Source organism: Protopterus annectens, chromosome 3.part1 (genome assembly GCF_019279795.1).
Source record: "Protopterus annectens isolate FY-2018-M chromosome 3.part1, PAN1.0, whole genome shotgun sequence".
In the NCBI taxonomy this organism is placed as follows: Eukaryota; Metazoa; Chordata; order Ceratodontiformes; family Protopteridae; genus Protopterus; species Protopterus annectens.
Window position 1 is genome coordinate 1,407,853,875 of NC_056732.1, and position 21,627 is coordinate 1,407,875,501.

The 21,627-nt window shown below is 43.3% G+C and overlaps 1 protein-coding gene across 15 annotated transcripts in view; it reads right to left on the reverse strand.

Annotated features, from left to right (window-relative positions):
• Positions 1-21,627, reverse strand: part of SCRIB (scribble planar cell polarity protein) — a 2,800,411-nt gene that overhangs the window by 1,926,693 nt on the left and 852,091 nt on the right. For all 15 annotated transcript variants that reach the window (XM_044067477.1, XM_044067487.1, XM_044067486.1 and 12 more), the window contains one exon: positions 8,242-8,319. In XM_044067477.1, coding sequence (XP_043923412.1) covers positions 8,242-8,319 — 78 coding nt within the window. The remainder of the gene's footprint in view (positions 1-8,241; positions 8,320-21,627) is intronic.

Sequence of the window (21,627 nt, forward strand, 5' to 3'; positions counted from 1 at the left end):
TGAAGAGTAGACTTTGTGGAGCCGGGAATAGTTAAACCCGATTAAGCGGAGCTGCGCTATGCGCAAATTCGCGCTAAAGCGGGCTTTAAAGCAGGGGGTTACAAAAAGACAGGAAATGGCCCAAAATGGCCAATAAGCTACAAGTTTCTGGGCTGGAACCACTCCTCAAGGGACAGATAGGCTGCTCAGGGTTCCCCACTCCCACTGGTGAACAAAGAAGCTTTCTCCTATCCAAATAAGGATATGGCCAACACAGGAACGATGACACAACCCAGAGATCAGCAATACCTGAAGACTGGACTATTCTAGTTCAGTAAAGGCGGGAAACAAGGATATTTTTTTTTTTTTTTATACAAAGTAGCAGAAATTAGGTACAGAAACACAGTAAATGCTTTAATTCGGCTAGCGCACCTGAGTGTGTAGCCTACCAGTTAAACTAAGCAAAAACAAACTTTAAAAGTGCAAAAACTCAGCAATATAGTCAGGAATGCAGAAAAACAACTTTGCAGAGCTTATTTAGTTAAAGAAACTCGCTTTTCGGCGAGAAAAAGCAGTCGGAAATAAGTAGGCAAAAATAAGAAGTTATGTACCTACCATAACGTTCCATGTTAGTTGTCTTCTCTCGCCTTCTTTCTTGCTTGATGGGTTCGGAGCCGATCCTCGGCTCCGACTCGGCACTTGCTAAGCTCGAGAGTCACTTTTACCAGCTCGAGGCAGCCCCATATCCCATGATGCAAGGCGGTAAGTACCCAGATCTCGTTTGATGACAAAGGGCAATAGCACCAAGCATAAACACTTCCCAAAGGAAGAAAGAAAGCCTACAGGATGGAAGAAGGACCAGCTCTGAATGGTCTTCAGCATAATAATTCCTTGTAGAAAAGGTCTGTCCAGGCCTGGGGAAGGAGGGAGGGTCGCAAGAAAGAAGGCGAGAGAAGACAACTAACATGGAACGTTATGGTAGGTACATAACTTCTTAATGTTAAGTTGTCAATCTCGCCTTCATTCTTGCTTGATGGGACCGCGTCCCTAGCACCTCTATCCTGGGTGGCTCAATGGAACAGACTCTTGAGGACTGTAGAGCCAAAACTGGCTCGGTCCCTGGAGGCCAAGTCCAATTTGTAATGGGAAACAAAAGTATGAGGAGTGGCCCAAGTGGCTGCTGCACAAATAGTGTCTAAAGGAAGTCTAGCTTGAAAGGCTGTAGAAGTAGCTAAGCTCCTAGTTGAATGTGCTTTAGGTTTTGAGCACAGCTGTTTTCCCCTGAGCAGATAAATTTCAGAGATGACAGAAGAAAGCCATCTAGATAAGGTCACTTTAGAGACAGGAAGGCCTTTCTTGTTATCCGCATAGGAAACAAAGAGTTGATCGGATTTCCTAAATTGTTTAGTTCTGTCCAAATAATATCTGAGTTGGCGGTGGACATCAAGATAATGTAGTTTTGTTCCGATCTGTTTGAATAGTTTGGAAAAAATACAGGGAGATCAATGGATTGATTCAAATTAGTCTTTTGAGCGACCTTAGGCAAAAGGTCGGATTAGTTCTCAATGATACTCTGTCTTTGTGAAAGACCAAATAGGGGGGTCGAACCGATAGAGCATGAAGTTCAGACACCCTCCTGGCCGATGTAATAGCTACTAGGAATAATGTTTTCCAAGAAAGAAATTTTAGGGAGCAAGAAACAGCTGGCTCGAAGGCAGGAAGAATCAAGGATGTCAGCACTAAATTTAGATCCCATTGAGGAGGAAGATTCCTGATTGGAGGCTTTAGCAGGAAAATTCCTTTCAAGAAGGCTCTACAAAGCCTATGGGACATAATATTGTGATCTGCGATCCCGACATGAAAGTTCGAGATAGCAGCCAATTGAACTCTAACTGTGGAAGAAGAGGAGCCTGCATGAAAAATCTCCGCTAAGAAGTCCAAAACTGCCTGAACTGGGGCAGTGAAGGGATCAATATTCCTGGCTTTAGCCCAATAAGAGAAACGTTTCCATTTGCTTGTATAAATCCTCCTGGTAGAGGATTTTAAAGAAGCTACTATGATGTCTCTAACAGGGTTAGAGAGCAAAGGAAGCCTGGCTAAGGAAGGAAGTGGAGCAATCATGCTGTGAGGTTGAGAGAAGGGATAGACCGGTGCAGCTGACCGGATTGGTGAATCAGAAGATCTGGCACTGGGTCCAGATGCCACGGCTGCACCAAAAGGTGACGATGGAGGAACGGAAACCAAATTTGTCGAGGCCAATAAGGAGCAATGAGAATCATTTTGGCTCTCAAAACGGTAGCTTTCTGGATAACTTGAGGGATCAGGGGAAAAGGAGGAAAGGCATAAAGAAGTCCCTGGGGCCAATCCTGGGTCAGAGCGTCTCTGGGGGGATGGCCTGACAGAGGGTAGAGAGAGAAGAAGTCTGGGCATTTGCTGTTTTGGGGAGTAGCAAAAAGATCGCAACATGGGTGACCCCATTCCAGAAAAATCTCCTCCACTATAGATTGCTTGAGAGACCACTCGTGAGGCATGAGAATAGCTCTGCTCAATCTGTCCGCTAAAATGTTGGTTTTCCCAGGGATGTGCGTTGCTACCAGAAACCGATGAGAGGAGATCGCCCATTGCCAAAGTCTGAGCGCTTCTCGACACGAGGGGTAGGACTTGGTTCCGCCCTGTTTGTTGATATACCAAACTACAGACATGTTGTCTGTGTGGACTGCAATTGTCCCTACAGGAAGAAAGTCGTTGAGGGCTTGCAACGTTAAAAGCACTGCTCTCATCTCTAGGACATTTATGTGCAGGTGGTACTCGAACGGTTGCCACGTCCCATGAACCATCCTGCCCTGATAATGCAGCCCCAGTCCATCAGGGAGCGGTCCGTGGTGACAGTGGCTACCGGGCATGGGGGTACAAAGTGTCTGCCTTGGTGAATCTGGGGAGAAGTGATCCACCAAGCAAGATGATTTTTGCAAATCTGTGTCACCAGAATTTGGTGACGCATTGGAAGTTGTTGGTAAGACCACTGAGTAAACAACATCCACTGAAGAAGGCGCATGTAGAAGCGAGCCAGGGGAAGAAGAGTAATGGCCGCAGCCATGAGACCTAATACCTTTAGAACCATTCTGGCCTGTATTTTCTTGTTGGCTAGAATGATCCTGACATGACTTTGAATGTCTGAAACTCTTTGGTCTGTAAGGGTAGCTGACATCCGAACAGTGTTTAAGTTTGCACCTATCAAAGTAATAGACTGGCAGGGCAATAAGGATGACTTTTCGAAGTTGATCGAGATGCCCAAATGAGAACAAAGATTTATTGTGTAATCCCTGGCTTGAACAAGCTGATGCCTGGTGGTGGCTGACAGGAGCCAGTCGTCGAGATACGGAAACACCTGGAATCCTTGACGTCTCAGGTGAGCCGTGACCACTGCCATGCATTTGGTGAACACTCTGGGGGCTGTGGTGAGACCAAAGGGCAGGGCTCTGAACTGGAAATGACTGGACCCCAGCCGAAAGCGGAGAAATCTCCTGGAGCGTCTGTGAATTTTTATGTGATAGCACGCATCCTGAAGATCTATTGAGCACATCCAGTTGTCCTTCTGCAAGAAGGGCAGAATCGACTGAAGAGTGACCATTCGGAATCTTGTCTTCCTCACAGACTTGTTGAGTCTGCTGAGATCCAATATTGGTCTCCAGTCTCCCGTCTTTTTGGGGACCAAAAGAACCTTGAGTAGATTCCGGCTCTGAATGGTCTGTTGTAACTGGCTGAATGGCTCTTTTTTGCAGTAGTTTTGAGACTTCTAACTCTGCAATTTCCCTTAGACCGGGTGGTACATCTGGAAGGGAATTTGAGGGATAGAAAGGACTTTCCTCGAAAGGAATTTTGTAACCCTCGGATATGATCGACTGTACCCATCTGTCTTGAGTGAGAGAACGCCAGGCTTCTGGGTACAGCGATAGTCTTCCCCCGACTGCCTCCAAGGAGGGACAGCCGGGCAACATCTCAGGGATGCTGAAAGGGCTTGTCAGAGAGACTCTCTGTTTCCCTGGTTTTGTGGACCCCCTCTGCCTCTAGAGCGGCGTCTGTTGTTACCCCCTCTGCCTCTAGGGGTAAACTGACCACGTGAATCCGGCGTGACTCCCTGGGATTTGCGGAACCACATTTTGCCACCCTTCTGTCCTTTGGGATAAGGTCTAGAAGGGGTGGAAAAACGGACTCCTACGGCAGAAAGAGTTTTGCCGTCCTGCTCACACCTGGTCAACGTTTCCTTCACTTGAGGGCCAAACAAAGCTGACCCATCAAAGGGAGAGTTTGTGAAGGACGCCTTAAAGGGATCTGCAAATTACATAGCCGCATCCAGGCTTGGTGTCTAAGAGCCACACCTGTACCTGCGCCTACTCGCTCCATCAGCAGCATATGATATCAGCCGCATGGAGGAGTTTGCAATGGAGTTAAGGGTTCCTAGCTGCGAAGCAATTTTTCCTGAGCCCCGCAGCTGTAGGATCCTGCACAACTTCACCTAGCTCCTTAAGCATATCCCTTTGGAGTCTGGTGAAGTGACAAAGGTAGTTCAGCGACGCATAGCAAAGGTCGCTGAAGAAAACATCCGCTACCATATCTATCCATGGTCCTAGAGTCCTTATTAGGAGGATGGACAGGTACGGAAGGATCTGCAAGTTCCTTCTTGGTGGCAGCCGCCACCACCATGGCATCAGCGGGACACCTTTTGTAAGGAATTGCTTGTCCGACGGGCAGTAATAAATTTAGAAGGCCTCCTAGGGACAGGCTCTACAGAGTCAGGAGCAGCCCACGCCTTCGAGCAATAACCTGCATAAGGGGGTCGAAGGCGGAGACACCCAAGAGGTGGAGGGCCGAGATCCAAACGCCTCAGGTATACTGACTCATCCTCAGAGGGATTATTGGTGGGCCAGTTTCCCTCTGTCTAAGGAGTTCTAGGATGTCTGAGAAGGAGACATCCTCAGAGGGGATCTTGGGGATCCCTCTGACTCATCTAAGTCAGTATCTGAAGTGATAGACTCGGGAGTCTACGTGTTTCCTCTTACATGTCCTCTTCATGGAGGATCCCCGACAAATCAGGAGAATCCTCGGAAGAGGGGATATTCCCAATGGGGAAACCTGAGGCGGAGGATCTCTGGGTCCTGGAGCAAGAGAAGTGGCAGAGATGTCAACAGGCACCATAGAGGGAGGAGCTAAGGGAACAGACTGCTGGCTGAGACCAGTGGCCAGCACACTCTTCATCACCTCAAGGCCCCCTCCCAGGAAGGTCCGAGAGAACCTGCTCAAGAACTAGGAACTCCAGGACCCACCGAAAGGAGGGCTCCGAGGCAGATGTCGGAGCCGAGCTCACCAGGGCGAGGCTCCAAGGGAAGAGCGGGCTCGGACAAGGGTCGATGCCACTCACCCCTCGGAGGAGACCAGGAAGCCCGCCACCGAATCACTCTAAGGAAGGTCTCGAAGAGGAGATAAGAGTAGAGGCTGAAGGAGCAGAAGGGGGTATCTGTCCCTCAGCCATAGCAGAAACTATTCCCAAAGACTCCAACTCCAAACTCTGAGGTAGAGTCGAAGGAGGAACTGCAATGGGGTGTGGACTAATAGTCTGCTGAGACGGACTATGTAGCATTTGGGCCAGTGCCTGTGACTTTAGTAATCTACTGACCACTCTCTCCAAATCATGGGCAGAAAGCCTGGATGACCTTGAAGATCGGCTCCGATGGCTCTGCTCCGAGAGGAGAGGCGAAGCCGGAGCCGAAAGTATCGGCTCCAAGGAAGGGGACCTAGACCTCTTCCTCGAAGGAACCATCGGAGCCGATGAAACCACTGAAACTGTCGGAGCCGACAACTTATCGGCACCGACAGGTTAGCTTCGATGCATCGGCTCCAGCCGGAGCCGATACGGCCATAAATGTAAGGGTGTCGGAGCCGATCGGAGCCGACATCGATGCCTGGGCCACATGGTGGATGGAACCGATCGGAGCCGACACCGAAGTGGTCGAACCAGAGTCGGCACCGATAGCCACCGGTGCCGAAGGTTTAGGTAACCCAGAATCGGCTCCAGCCGGAGCCGATCTCGACTCTGAATGAGTCGGAGCCGAGGCCACAGGCTTGGACACAGAAGCCTGGGCCTTGGAAGACTTAGAAGTCTTAGATGGGGCCGACTTAGCCGGAGAGCCCTCCGGCTTAAGAAGGCCCCTCAAAATCAATTTATTTCTTCTTTCCTGCAGGACTCTCTGGCTAAAAGAATGACATATAGCACAGGAGTCCTGCAGATGAAGAGGCCCCAGGCAGTAAAGGCAAGAAGTGTGACCGTCTGTCAGAGACATCTTCTGACAGCACGAGTCACACTTCTTAAAGCCTGAGACCCTTTCTTTAGACATGGTGATAAAACACACACACACAACACCAGTCCAAGAAATTAAATTAAATATACCAAAAGGTATCAATAACAGACACGCACACACACCCTAACAGGGGGGGGGGGGATGGGATGGGTGAAAGTCTGACTAAAAGTTATGAGGAGACAGGGAAATTTTCTGTCAGAAAGGGATTAAAACTAAGTTAAAACTAATAATTTTAAGGTTTTTTGTAAAAAGGGGCTAAAATAGTAAAGTAACAATTCACTTACCAGGAGCTGGTAAAAGGAGGACCTCATCAGCGAAGCGGCAAACGAGATCTGGGTACTTACCGCCTTGCATCATGGGATATGGAGCTGCCTCGAGCTGGTAAAAGTGACTCTCGAGCTTAGCAAGTGCCGAGTCGGAGCCGAGGATCGGCTCCGAACCCATCAAGCAAGAATGAAGGCGAGATTGACAACTTAACATCAACACTTATAATCAATAGAAAGTCACTCTTCCACTCGCTGCTGCTTGTAGAACTCTGCAGGACACCATGAGGAGCTGTGCTGAGTCAATTACAAGCGCAAAAGCGCATTAAAGCGGGCTTTAAAGCAGGGGGTTAGAAAGAGAGAGGAAATGGCCCAAAACGGCCAATAAGCTACAAGTTTCTGGGCTGGAACTACTCCTCAAGGGACAGATAGGCTGTTCAGAGCTCCCCACTCCCACTGGTGAACAAAGAAGCTTCCTCCTATCCAAATAAGGATATGGGCAAAACAGGAACTATGACACAGCCCAGAGATCAGCAATACCTGAAGACTGGACTATTCTAGTTCAGTAAAGGCAGGAAACAAGGATTTTTTTTGTTGTTTACTTTTGTTTTTACTATAGTAGTGTTAGATCAGTAGTAAATATCATACAAATGAAGACAAAAATTACAATAATGCAATATTTTCCTCCAAGAACTTCCAAATGAAGCAGATAAGCAACATAAACAAAAGGCCTAGTGTTCAACTGATATCACAGAAAGTGCAGTTGTGTAAAATCTTGCCATAACCATAGAATGACAAACATGTGCCGACATATGACATTCCCTAGGTAATAAAGGCTTTTGTATACTGGCTGGACGTTGGGTTATCCTTGGCAGGATACTCCAGAGGTAAGGTATACTGCAGCAGTGATATGGAAGGACCATCTTCAGTTACCCAGTACAAGTCACTGAACATTTTAGAAAAACCCTACAACTGCTTAAAGCAGTATTAAGCAAACAAACACCACGATACAAGTTCAAATTCAAACAGGAATTAGCATCAGTAGTAAACAAGAATATTACGATAGGAAGTTCGCATACATATATGTATGTATATATATATATATATATATATATATATATATATATATATATATATATATATGTGTATATGTACATACGCACACATACATTATTTTTTAAATAAAACAGAATTAAATCAAAAGCATATATAAAGGTGGAGGAAAGTTCACAAAGGGATCTCATATGAATCTGGAAGTTGTAATCCACCAATGCAGGCTGCTGAGGAGATTCAACTGTGAGACTTCCAGCTGTCAGAAAGACTGAATAACTGACTTTCTGTGACAGGGGTTAGTCTTCCCCTGATGGAAGAGGCTTAGCCAATCTCCTATCACAGACGCAGAGGAAGGGGTACTGAGCTCTGGAAAATTGCTGGTCTGGGTTTTCTGCAAGCACAGAACCCACAGGGCACTGAGGCAGTTTTAATGAAGAACACTGTGTTAGGCTGGGGGGGGGGGGGGGGGATCTTCTAGCAGACCAGATCACTTGTACTGTACTGGGCAGCTAATTGTGGAAGTACAGCTATTACACAAACTTGTCAATACACATGTGCTACTGAAATACAAGAAGTGGAAAAGCTTTTACCTCTAGCAGTTTGTCACCCACTCGTACTCCAGCTTGTGCGGCTGGCCCATCATCTGAAACTCGGGAAATGAAGATACCCTAAGGGGGGAGAAAACAAAAATGTCAAAAGATCTCTTCACAACTACCGGCATACACTTCACTGCCTTGAAAACTATTAAGTTTCTGTTCCGTAGTGGGCATGGTTGAGGGCAGGTAAATAAGAAATAGCTATCAGGCTTGTTACCATCATAAAACATAGCAACAAAATTGTGCAACACTTCTGAAAAGTACTTCAATTAATAGCACTTGAGTAGCCAACAACTATTTTAACTGATGTACCATGTATAACAATCTTAATCCCTCAGCAAAAAAGGGAAGCTACAAAAACGCCTGTAGAAATACTTACATTACTAATCACCACCAAAGACCAAGAGAAACCATTTTGCTAAATTTAATTATGCAAAGCAAAAACTACAATCCAAAACCCATAAAAGCAAAATCACCTTGCTTGCCTTCTCTTACTAATTAGAATTTATTCAAAAATGTGCTTACCACGCAACAGTATACTAGGTGGAACAGTAGTAGTGTACGGGCTCACTACTGTTACAGTATACTAGGTGGAACAGTAGTAGTGTACGGGCTCACTACTTAAAATATCAGAGTACTAAAAAGGTAGGGCTCTACTTCTTGAATAAGAATTCCTGAACAGTCTTATTGTCAGGCAATAAACAGATCATAGTGTCTAGCAACTTCAGCCTGAAGCAGTCTTCTTCCCCCAATGGACGGCTTAAGGACACAAAACACACACACTGTTAGTATAAAAAAAGGTAAAATACTTCAAAAGAAAAAAAAATCAATTAAGGAGTACAAGTTCCAGACAGCAAGGCACTGAACATCACACTGGCCAGCCTTACACACAGGTAAATTATGCAGCCTCCTAGGGCACTGTTCTGCTACAGACATTTCCATTATTTAATTTCTTAAAGTAATACAAAAAAGTGCTGTTTCTTTAATTTAAGAAAATAAGCAACCCACAGTGCCCGTAATTGAGGATAAAGTAGCTGCAGCACTCTAGGAAGGAAATGCTGTAAACTTGACAATTTATTTTGTCAGTCTCCTGCTCTGCCCTACTCATGTTCTATTTGATTTTTTTCTAGGTAGATAGTGGATAGAATGGACCAGGAAATCAACAAAATGTGTAAGCATATGGAAAGTCCGTGAATGCTAGAGCAGTTGCCTCATCTGCCCTATTTTGGGTATTGAGAGTCAATTTTTTTAATGCTTGTACTGGCCAAACAGCAGGATACTGTGGATGGCATAACAAACTGGGCTAGCCATAGTTCTCAATTGTCACAAACTTTTCAGAATGTCCTTCATTTTACCTCATATGCATGCCCTGTCCTCATAAAATACATTTTGATTTTCTAATAAACCACTGAGGATTACAGTTAGGCAAAAATGCCAGACACTATAGTTTCACAATGGAATACTGTAAAAGATTTGTGACCATCAGAAAAAGAGATTGTGCCATCATATACACAGCAATATAGCACCCAATGCCACTCATACACGTCATCTAACGTGCATGTTTCTGTACAGTAATATTGCTTTGAAATACTGCAAAATATGGTATGCATAATTTCTATCGATTATGCAGTATTACACAAAAGCAGTATAATATTCACTTTTGTCATACATCAATGGAAAGCTCTTGATCAAACAGTTCACTGACTTTTCATATTAGGGCCGTCTTGCACAGTTACAAAAATATAACCCTTTGTTCAACCATAATACAAATACATTTTGGCAGGTTAAATATAATTTTTCTTTAATACATTTGAAATATAAATTTAGTATAACCAAAGAAGATTTTAATGCCAACACCAGTATATAACTGAAAATTCCAAAGACAATGCCTTACATTTTTTGTGGAATAATATGTCTTTACAGTAGCACCACTGAAAATCTTAAATTCATATTTCTGTGAACTAATCAAAGCTGTAAAACAACTGTGCAATAATGATTACTGTGGAAAAAGTCTCCTGTATGTGCAAATATGTATAACAGTTAAAAGTTTAAGAAAATAACGTGTGTCATGTCAACAGCAGCTGTTGTACTGTAGATTATCTATATGTGGAAATGCCTCCATCTTCAGACGGAGCAACAAAATTTTATTCAGTGATGCACAAATTGCATAGTCTGAATGACAAAGTTCACTTTGACTTTGATATAACCCATTCTAACAAGCTTGTGTATTTTGGAATTTTTTGTAACTTGGATTGTTTCTGAGATATTATAAATCTTAATATGTATGCTCTCAATACAGGATTTGGAAGAATAACTCAGGAAGTGAGTGTTTTCTTTTCGTAAGACACTTCAGGAAGTAAGAGAGTTACATTACTATTCTGCTGCTCAGAACTGCTTGAGTTAAAGACACTAGCCTCTCCCCCTTCTTGAAATACAACCTGGATGAGTGACCGCAAATAAATTCTCAACCTTGCCTCTCTAAACCAGTAGTGGTAAAGGTAGCAGCTAGGTGATTATTAATCCACCTGAACTGCTTAGTAACAATCTGTGACCTTAAGTCTGACAGTGTACAAGCTAGTCCAATAAGAAACTAGAGTCATGACTCCTTAATGACAGCTTGAAAACAAACTTATTTTTAAATGTTTGATTTGGGATGTGGGGTGTAAAGTGTCCAAGGCTCCAAATTGTCTTCCTAAAGTTTTGCATTCATAGTTACCTATAATAATCAGAAAAATTACTCCTGGGCACTGTGTCCTAAATAGGATTGGTACAAAATAAATATATTTCACTACTACTACTAGTTTTTATACACATTTCTTTTCTAGCAGCAAGAAGGCACAACTAAACTAGCAAAAGATTGCACCTTACAGAGGTCATTATAAGATGATTACTAGTTTTTGCTTCCACTGTATAACAGACAATGCTATAAGGGTCATTTACTCATTTTGATGTAATTTAACTAAAGTAAGACGTCAATCACATCAAAGAATGCTCATTACAGTGGGAAGCTGCTGCTGATTAATGCAGAACCTGTAATTTCAGATTTGACAGTCTATGGACAATTTAACCATGTTAAGCAAAACTCTCAACAAGTACAAAGCAGAATAGTAGTATATCTTCTACTCATTCCAAAAACCTTCCTAAATGTTGTATCAAAGCAGTTACCTGGTCCTGCTAAAGTCATTAGTAAAGCTGTTGCTCTAAGCAGAGTAAACATCTGGATTGGAAGTCATAATTATTAAGGTGTTTACCTTACACAGGAGCGGTATAGGGTTCGAGTCTCACAAAGGGAAATTGACTACACTTAAAATGGTCCAAAAGGACAGCTAGCCTAGTACGTACTTACTTATGAACCTATGAAAGAGGCAAAACAGATACTTGACAAACGCATCACAAATATCATAGGTCAAGAGTTTCAAAGAACTTAAGTCTGAGTATTTAGGAGCAATTCTGGCATTTCTCCACAATATATGCAGTATCACAAGGTCATGGCAGTCTGAAAAGGAAAGCCCACTGAAGCAGCAGCATACGTGCCAATGTTCAAAATATGCAGCCTTCTGAAAAGTTCCTGTGAGCAAATTTGGAAACTCAAATACCACAGATCTGTTTTTGGCACCAGTTATCACATAATTAGTCTATAAAAAAAACACATTAAAAAGACCTGGCAAAGTTAAGTCCAGCCTCAGTGGGCTTCCACAAGAATCCCAAGTGTAACAAAACTAAAACAGGTTACATGTGTTATCTTTTACTGCTGAAAAGACAGAACACAAAAAATTACAACAGTTTTAGTGACCTTCAGGATGTAAGATTTTTTTTTTCTAAAAATCCTGCTTTACCAAGACAATTTCCTCAACATTTACGTATTCTTTTAAAAAGATGAATGAAGGCCTTAAAAAATGTAACATGAGGCTAATGTCAAGTATTCTATCAGCTATGTCTGCTTTCCTCACAGTCATGGTTTCCATTCTTACAAATATACACACATGTATAAATGTGTACCCTTTGTGTACACATCTATATATAGATATTATACATACCTTACATACATCCCCCAAAAATATAAATATGTATATGTATGTACATCTATATAAATGGTTGCCTTGAGGGAGAAAAAAAGTTATGTACTCACCATAACGTTCCTTCCGTATTGTTCATTTTCATTCAGCCTCTGTGCGGGAATCTGAACCGACTCTGCTGTTACTACAGCTTGAGGAAGCTCTGGTCCCCTCTCACCTCACATAATGCATATAGCTTGAGAGAAGAAGAAAACCTATAAACACGAACTATTCAAGATGCCATCACTGTTCAAATCTAATGAAGCAAGGGATGCTGACTCTGTCCTCACAAACATATTTCTTGACCAAGGGAATTTGAACCAAAAAAAGACTGGGCGTCGGAGGGTGGGGAGATGAGGCTGAATGAAAATGGACAACACAGATGGAATGTTATGGTGAGTACATAACTATCTGATTATGTCAATTTTCATTCATCCTCAAAATACCTGAGCCCTGGGTGGTCCCTAAGAAAGGATATTCCTGAGAACGACTAAGCTGAACACCATTATTCCCCTTGAGACCAGATCTAGTTGCAGTGGTTGATAAAGGTATGTGGATTTGACCAAGTAGCAGCAGAGCAAATATCATCCATGGAAACTGTACATTGAAAAACCATGGAAGTTGCCACCGACCTGGTAGAATGAGCTCTTACAGGTTTATGGAGGGCCACATTTAATTTTGCATATACCAAAGAATACATTGTTATTCATCGCTACGGTTATTTTCTCGACAAGTTTCCCCAACCTACAGTGAGCAAAGGAAATGAAAAGTTAGTTTGACTTCCTGAAATCTTTTGTACGATGCAAAGAGTAGTGCAACTGTCTATGGACATCCAATGACTGCAGCAAAACTTACCCTTTGTTACTGTAATTTGGAAAGAATACTGGAAGATGAATGGCTTGATTAATACTGGATTCTGACACCACCTGCAGTAGAAAGGAAGCACTGGTTCATATGGTAACCCTAACCTATATTCACCTGGCTGAGGTTACAGAGACCAGAAAGGCCGTCTTCCAAGACAAGTATTTTAAATCACATTTAGCTGCAGGCTCAAAGGGAGATTGAGTCAAGGCTTGCAGTACTGTGAGTGAAATCCCACGGGGGAACAGGGTCTTAGCAAAAGAGTACCTTTCAGGAATACTTTACAACTTTTTGCAGAAACAAAGGAAGAATTGTGTAATCCCACATGGAAATTTGAAATTGCTGCAGACTGAACTTTAATGTTAGATTATTTGCTCTTTTATTAAACAATTCCGCTAGAAATTCAAGGACTGCATGTAGGAGCTGTAAAGGGTCCTATGTGATTTTTTTTCCACCCAAACAAATCTTTTCTACTTGCTGTTGTACAATTTCCTAGCAGAAAGTTTATGGGACAATAAGAGAATAGAACTGACTGGGAAAGAAAGCACAGGTTGCCTGACCATCAAGAGAACTGGAGAAACCATATGGTCACTCTGAGGATATGAAAGTCTGGGTGAATCAGTCCTGTAGGATGGCACAAAAGGTCTGGAGTCAGATCCAGAATCCAAGGTGAAGATCGTAGGTGAGCCACAGGAAGGGGAACAATACTTGTCAAGGACAGTAAGATGCACTAAGAATTACTCTGCTCATCAATCAAGACTGCCTTCTGTAAGAATCTGGGGATCAAAGAAGTAGGGGGAGAGGCGTATAACAGACCGGGGGGAACAATCGTGGAGAAGAGCGACCCTTGGTGACTCCCCAATTGGGGGGTTTAGGGCAAAGAAGCTGCTGAATTTGTTTAGGGGAGATGTAAAAAGATCACAGCAAGGCTGACCCCAATGACTAAAAATAATTGATGCCATTTTGTGGTTGAGGGACCACTCATGAGGTAATAGAATGGACCTGCTGAGTTTGCCTCCTATCAGATTGGAGGCCATCACCCACTGCCACACTCAGAGCTTCCCGATACAGGGGGTAAATCCTTGGTTCCTCCTGGCCTGTTGATGTACAAAACTATCAACATATTGTCTGTTAGAATTGCAATTGTCCAGAGAGGGAGCGAATCTTGGAATGCCTGCAATGCCAAAAGCACCACTCATCTCCAGAACACTGGTATGCAGGTCAGCCTCTAAGGGGGACCAAGTGCCTTGGACTGTCTTCTCCAGATAATGCCCATGCCCCCCCCCCCAATCTGAGACGTGTCTGTGGTCACTATGGCCTTTGGCTATGGAAGTATGAATGGGTGACCTTGCTGAGGCTGGCATGACTGTGTCCACCATGAGAAGTAATTTTTGCATATCTGAGTCAGTACTTTTTGTAGACAAAGGGTGAGTGAAAAAGGACAAATGGGTCTGTAGCATCTACTATAAAACTCATGCGATACCTTGCTAGGGGTACTAAAGTTAAGGCTGTCGCCATCAAGCCTAGAGCCTGCAGGACTTTTCCGGCAGATATCTTTGTACTGCAAATGATTCTCCTGACTTGGCTTCTGATGTTCTGTACTCGCAGAAATGGGATGGACGTAAGCTTGGATTGAGTGTCGAAGACTGCGCCTTTGAATTCCAGTTTCTGGGTGGGTTGAGAGTGTGATTTGTTGAGATTCACTGTAATCCTTAGAGTTGAGCAAGTTCCTATTAACTGGTCTCTTGCTTGTACCAATTAATGCCTGGCTGGGACAGTGATGAGCCAGTCGACCAAATATGGGAACACCCGTACTCCCTGCAGCCTTAGATGGGCAGCTACCACTGCCATGCATTTGGTAAACACCCTGAGGGCTGTGGTGAGGCCAAAGGGCAGTGCCCTGAACTGGTAGTCACTAGCTCCCACTCAGAAGTGCAAGTACATCCTGGACCATCCGCTCATCTTTATGTGACGGTATGCTTCCTGAAGGTCTACTGAGTTTCCCTAAAAAGGGTACAATGGACTGTATCGTGACCATCCAGAACTTGGTGTGTGTGACACACTTGTTTAACACGTTGAGATCCAAAACTGGACTCCAGTCCCCTGTCTTTTTTGGAACCAAAAAGCACCTTCAGTAAGGTCCGGATCCTACCTGGTCTGGTGGGACCTCTTGGATGACTCTCTTTGCAAGCAACTGCTGAACTTGCCAAATTGCTGGCTCCCTTTGACTGGGTGGAACATCAGTGAGTTTCGTGATCGACAGAGGTGGAAGGAAAAAGGGTATGGTACAACCTCTGGTAACAAATTATCTGCACCCAGATATCATTTGTTATATTAAGCCAGGTTGCTTGATGCAGGGAAAAGTGACCCCAGACTCCCAGAGGAATACAATATGGCCACCTTTCAGGAGCACTGGCAGTGCCTATCAAATGAAGTATTTCTGGAACCTGTATTCCATGGGCCTCCTCTGCCACTAGGGCATCTTCTGTTGCTACCATTCCCCCTCTGCCTCTGGGAGAACCAGTTTCATGTCGGGGAAAGGACCTTGAGATTTTTTGAACCACATTTTGCAGCCCCCACACTGATCCCTTGAAATGCTTTGTTTGGGCAGGGGGGGGGGGCACAGTACTACAATGGCAGATACGGTCTGTCTTCTTCACACCTGGAGAGCGTTTCCTTTACAGTGAGACTGAAAAGAAAAGATCTGTGAAATGAAGCACTGATAAAGGAAGACTTAAAACGCTCTGCAAAATCACATAGGTGCATCCAGGCTGGTGGTCTCATGGATAAGCCTGAACCTGCTGCCCATGAGGCACCATCCATTACACTGGCAATAAGCCTCACAGATGAGTTCACAACCAATTATAAGGTAGTCAACTGAGGGGTCAGAGAACTCTGGGCCCCCTCTGTAGTGATCTTTGCTAAAGAGCTGGAAAGTTCTTTGAGTAAGCCCCTTTGCAGACTCGTGAACTGGGCTAGGTAATTCAGTGAACTTATGGCAAATGTCATTGAATCGTATACCTGCTTCCTCAGTCTGTCCATCACTCTAAACTCACTATTAGGGACTTGAACAGATTATCTCTCTTTAGCAAGTTCCTTTTTAGTGGTCGCTGCCACAACAACTGCATCAACCAGTACCCCCTTACTCCAATACTGCCTTTGTACTGGAGGTACCATAATTTTATCTAGTCTCTTGGAATAGGTTCGGTGAAATCAGGTTCCTTCCATGCCTTCTGACAAATTAAATCCACCAATCTGGAGGTGGGGCCACCCAGGAGGTAGACGAGCCAGTCAAGCAAGCTTCTGGGTATAGCAACTCCTCAGGAGAAGGGCTGTGGGCAGGACAACCACCCTTCTGTTTCAGGACAACCAACCTTCTGTTTCAGGATCTACAGGATGTCTGTGAAAGGAGACGTCTTCGGATGGTGATTTGGGAGACCCTTCTCCATCATCAAAGTCGGTATTGGTGTACTCCTCAGGTGAATCCAGGTGTTTCCTCGTACACCATCTCTTCCTTGGGACTTCCTCAGTGGGGTGATCCTGGGAAGCATCAGAAGAGCTCGGGATTCCTAGACTAGAAGCTCTGGGCCAGCTGTCCCCTAGGCATAAAATGGTGAGCATCACATGATAAAAGTCAGTTGGAAGGTCAGGGGTGGACCCGAGAGGGAAGGATCCACCCAATCTGTGGAGACAGAGAAGACCGTCTTCACCTCAATGGCTGACCTCCCTGGGGAAAAGGAGACGAATGGAGCAGAGAGTAAAGGTTCCTGGTTTGCTGACTCCCCCACCTCCACAGGCTGTCCACCCAAGGAGGAAGCCAGAACTGAGATAGCAAGTCCTGAAGCACTGAGAGCAAGAGAAAGCTCCGAAAATCTTGGAGTCAATCTAACCCCTCTAGAGATCCGAAATGAAAGCTTCGGCTCTGAGAATCATCTGGATTCAAACACATCTGAGCCAACGAGCTCAGAGTCATTGACAGATGTGAAGACACCAGTCTTCTTGGATCCACACAGATGGGCCCGCAGCACTTGGATCGGAGAACTCTAAAACCTTATGTTGAATCGGAGGAGGCGTAGAGGCTGGAGGGAGTCCCTGATCCGATCAGGTCAGAACCATAACGGCACCCTTCTGAAGCTGCTCCATGAGAATTTCTCTCACCATCCTAGCCACATCCACCTTGGTAGGGCTCCTAGTAGAATGTGAGGACACAATCAAAGCAGGTCTAGAATGCCTCTCTAGGAAGGGAGAGAGGGCACCCGAGATGGAAATGGGTCTAAGGACGTCTAGTAAGTAGTCCGAGGGAGGGGCTTTGGATCAGAGGTCTTAGAATCCTAGGGATTGGGGATAGAGGTTTTGTTGGACCCAATGGCTTGGATGCCATTTCGAGGTATCAGATCTGATCTCTGCATCTTCTTTTTTGGCTTTGACAAAGGAGGAGTTTCGGCTGATGTGAATCATTTGGAGTGCTCCCTATGCTTGGAGGTCAAAGGTTGAGTTCCAGTGATAACCTGTGAAAAAAAAATGAAGGCAACAGCCCTTTCAAATTCAGTTCTTACGTTTCATGAAGGCCCGAGGATTAAAGGCCTCACACAAGTCACACTGCTGGTTGAGGTGATCCAGTCCCAGGCAGTAAGCATACAAAGAATGCCCATCTGAAGAGGGCATCTTGTGTCCACATTGCCTGCTCTTCTTAAACCCTTTTTCAGAATGGTAATGAAGACCAAGTGGTTACAGGGAGAAAAGTTAATTAGCTGAAACAAGGGAGGGAAAAACACCAATGATGGTAACTAAGAGGACCAAGAAAATTTGTGAAAGTTCGCAAGTAAAACACAGAGGAGATTACACTAAAAGGAAGTAGAAATAACAGAAATAGCAAGATATAATCAAGAAATGTATTTATCACACAAAGAAAGCTCGAGAGCCATCAGCAACCACATCTGTTTGCGAAAGCAGCAAACAAGATCTGAGGTGAAAGGGGAGCAGAGCATTGTGGGTAGGGTAGAGCTCAAGAGTCTGTAGGCTTCCGTGAGGTGTAGTATAGGCTGAGTCCCATACATTGAGGATGAATGAAAATTGACAATATCAGCTTCCTTATTTCTGGCTATGCAAGCCTGAAGGGATACCAGTGGTTCACTTACAGGAATAAAAGTAGTAGAGTGGGACATGCCAAAAAAGCTACAGCTGCAAAGTGATGAACAACATTGATCAGATAGTCTGTGTTAAAAATAGCACATACTGCTTATGCACCAAGTAACTAAGTAACAAGACAAAAGAAAAATCAGCGGTGTTACATAGTTTTTGATAGTTTATTTCCCAGTATGATAAGCATTTCAGTCATAAAACAGACTGTACAGCTATCTTGGAAATCTGTCATTAATGAGTAACAGCTTAATTCTAGCTTTCCCAATGTGAAAACAGAAACTCAGCAGAGAAGGCCAATTAACTTTTGTGTTTCTGGGTAAATTTCAGTAACTCGCTAAAAACTCCATTGCCTGGATACCAGGAAAACAGAAAAACAGTGCATCAGAAAGAAAACCAGCTAGAAAAGATGAGGAAAACAAACTGACTAGGTAAAGTTAGCAGCCGTTCAGCAAAAAGCAGTATAACCTCCAGACATGACTTCCAGCAACTTACAGGAAAGTATAAGACAACTGCATGTAGACATGGTTAAAAAATAAATGAAACACTGATGGAATATACCATCCCAAACAAAAGGGTGGGGGAAAAATGGAAGAAGCTTTAAAGTGATATTCAAATGAGGTGATAAAACTGCAACAATCAGAGATCAAAACGAAGAAAAGCTTGGCTGAACATGAGACTGCTCAAGAAGAGAGGTTTCAAAATATAATAGAATTAGAGTACAGAGCACTTAGGGAAAACCTGAGACTTTCAGCTGTACCAGAGAAGCTAGACGGAACAGAGTATTAATTTTACGAAAGCAAAAATAAGTAACTGGACTGGTATTCCACAACAAAAACTGTTAATTGAAAGGGCACATTGTGTGCATGCCCCACAACCTGGCTATACAAAGCAACCTAAAGCTTTAAAAGTAAAGATTCAATCGTACCAGCAGAAGGAGTTGACTGTGACAAACCTGTTGCAGAAGGACAAAGTACTCCAAGTGGGAGAGAGTGTTTGTGGAGAATGATTACTCATTGTATACCAGGCAGAAGAGGAGTACATTTATTCTATAATTCAGGGAATTTTGAGAAGCAAGCGTGGCAAACTGTATCCAGCTATCTTCAAAACATTCTTCCCTAGAGGGACAAAAATAGAGAGGAAATGCAAATGTTGTCCAACAAAATGTGAGCTTTCAAACAGGAGGAGATTCTGCTTCTTGTTCTTCTGGTAATAAAGACCAAAGAAAGACTGCGCCAGTGAAACCTTTCCCAATGTTTCAACAGCAAATGCTAGAGAGAAGGAAGGGAGCACAAAGGTCGACTAGAAGAATAAAGAATATGTTGGAAATGAAGCAGAGACAGGATTTGGGAGATGGAGATGGAAAGGAATAAAACCAGTAACTTGGAAATTGACAAATGTGAGATTACAAAGCAATAAATTATATTTGTGAAATATGACAGAACAAGAAAATCTGAAAATATTGGACTTTTTGGGCTATGTTGGACTTGTGGGGACTCCAAAGCATATGCCTCACTTAATGTCATTAATGTTCGGAAAAATACCTGGGGTAGGAGAAGAGAAGGGAGAACGTTAACTGTAAGTAAAGCAAAATTCTCTCAATATTTCTATTTTTAAAGTGCATACTTTTCTTTATATGCTATAAAATAGTTTTCTTGGTTATTCTGAAGTTTTCTCCCTTCTCTCTTTCTATTTCTTCAGTTTTAAGAAATGCAGGCAGTGCAATGTACATAGGAAGTTACTAGGTTATTGGCCTGAAGCCCTTATAAGCCTAGCCAAGAGTTTAGCCCATATTTAGCCAAGTCACACAAAGAGAGAGAGCGACAGAAGAAAAGTCTGGTTAAAAGAGCATGATAAAAAATAATAATGTGCTTTTTCTCATTCTTGTATGTGGGGGAGGTGACTGGATTTGGGCTCTTGGCTTGATCTAGTAACACGTTTTAAGAGAAAGCTATAAAATAAAAAAAATATTGATTATTATATGGCTTTTTTTCTAGCAAATGTATGCTTAGTAGCAATTCTGCATCAGGTCCTCATGTCTCCATGGAGACAACCTGATAAAGAGAAATTGGCTGAAAGAAAAAAAAACTGGCTAGGAGATCATGTTGTCTGAAAGCATTCAGGTGTTTTCCCAACTGGAAGAGCTATAAAGATAAGACAAATCCAGACAGCACTTAATTGAAGAACAGGCTTCACCATGCATCTTAGCATGGATAACCTTTCTTTTAGGTAAACTCAAGTCTATACGCATGGCTGTCAGTTTGTGACATTTATTCTTATTAGGAGGGTAAAACTTCACTATTTGAAAATATAAATAGTTTTGTGTGCTAGTATTAAGTTAATGGGTCTTTGGGGTTTATTGGGGTGAGTTTCATTTTTGTTTGAGGGCTTTCAATAAAACAAAAAGTTTTGTAAGCTGTGACACAGGCTCAAATGGATATGACAAAAAGCAAATGTATAAAAGTTCAACCTGCCAAACAGTGCATACATGTAACGCAAAATATGGAACTAGACATTTAATAAAAAAAAGCTGTTATACATAAAATATTACAATAACTTTTTAATACAATGATGCTTTCTGTAATGTCTTTAAATGTCCATGATCTCAGATAATACCATCAGGACCACAAGAGCTAAAGACTTAAACCTCGGCACAAGTATGAATAGGACATGCTGGAGGGATAGATTCATAACCCAGAGGCTTCCCATGCTTTGGAACAAGATCCCAGTTCATATTAGGCAGAGCCCCTCACTGACTCTCTTCAAGAGAAATCTTGATGAGTGGATGGGAGATCGTAAGTTTACCCCAGGGGTCAACATCTGTGTCACAACTAGACAGAGGCACAGTATTCTAAATTTATTCTGTACATTTTTGTACCATTTCATGGGGTGGCAAAAGCCACATCATAGGTTCATACTAGGCTATCTGCCCTAGGGCATTTATAAGCCTAGCCAGAATGTGTTTGGCTTTCGCCACCCATTTTAAATTTATTTTGCTATGCCCTTTTTCGAGGTTAGTATACTGTGCCTCTGTCTAACAGTGACACAGAAGTGATACCCGGGGTAAACCTACGATCTCCCATCCACTCATCAAGATTCCTCTTGAAGAGAGTCAATGAGGGACTCTGCCTAACCTGCACTGGGATTTTATTCCAGAGTGAAGGGAGCCTCTGGGTTATGAATCTGTCCCTCCAGCATGTCCTATTTATTTCAGTGCTGAGGTTCAAGTCTCTCGAGCGCGTAGCTCGATGGGATTTGGATTTTCTGAGGTGCAGCATGTCCATTAATTCCGGGTTGGACATGGCTTTATACGTCAGGCACAGAT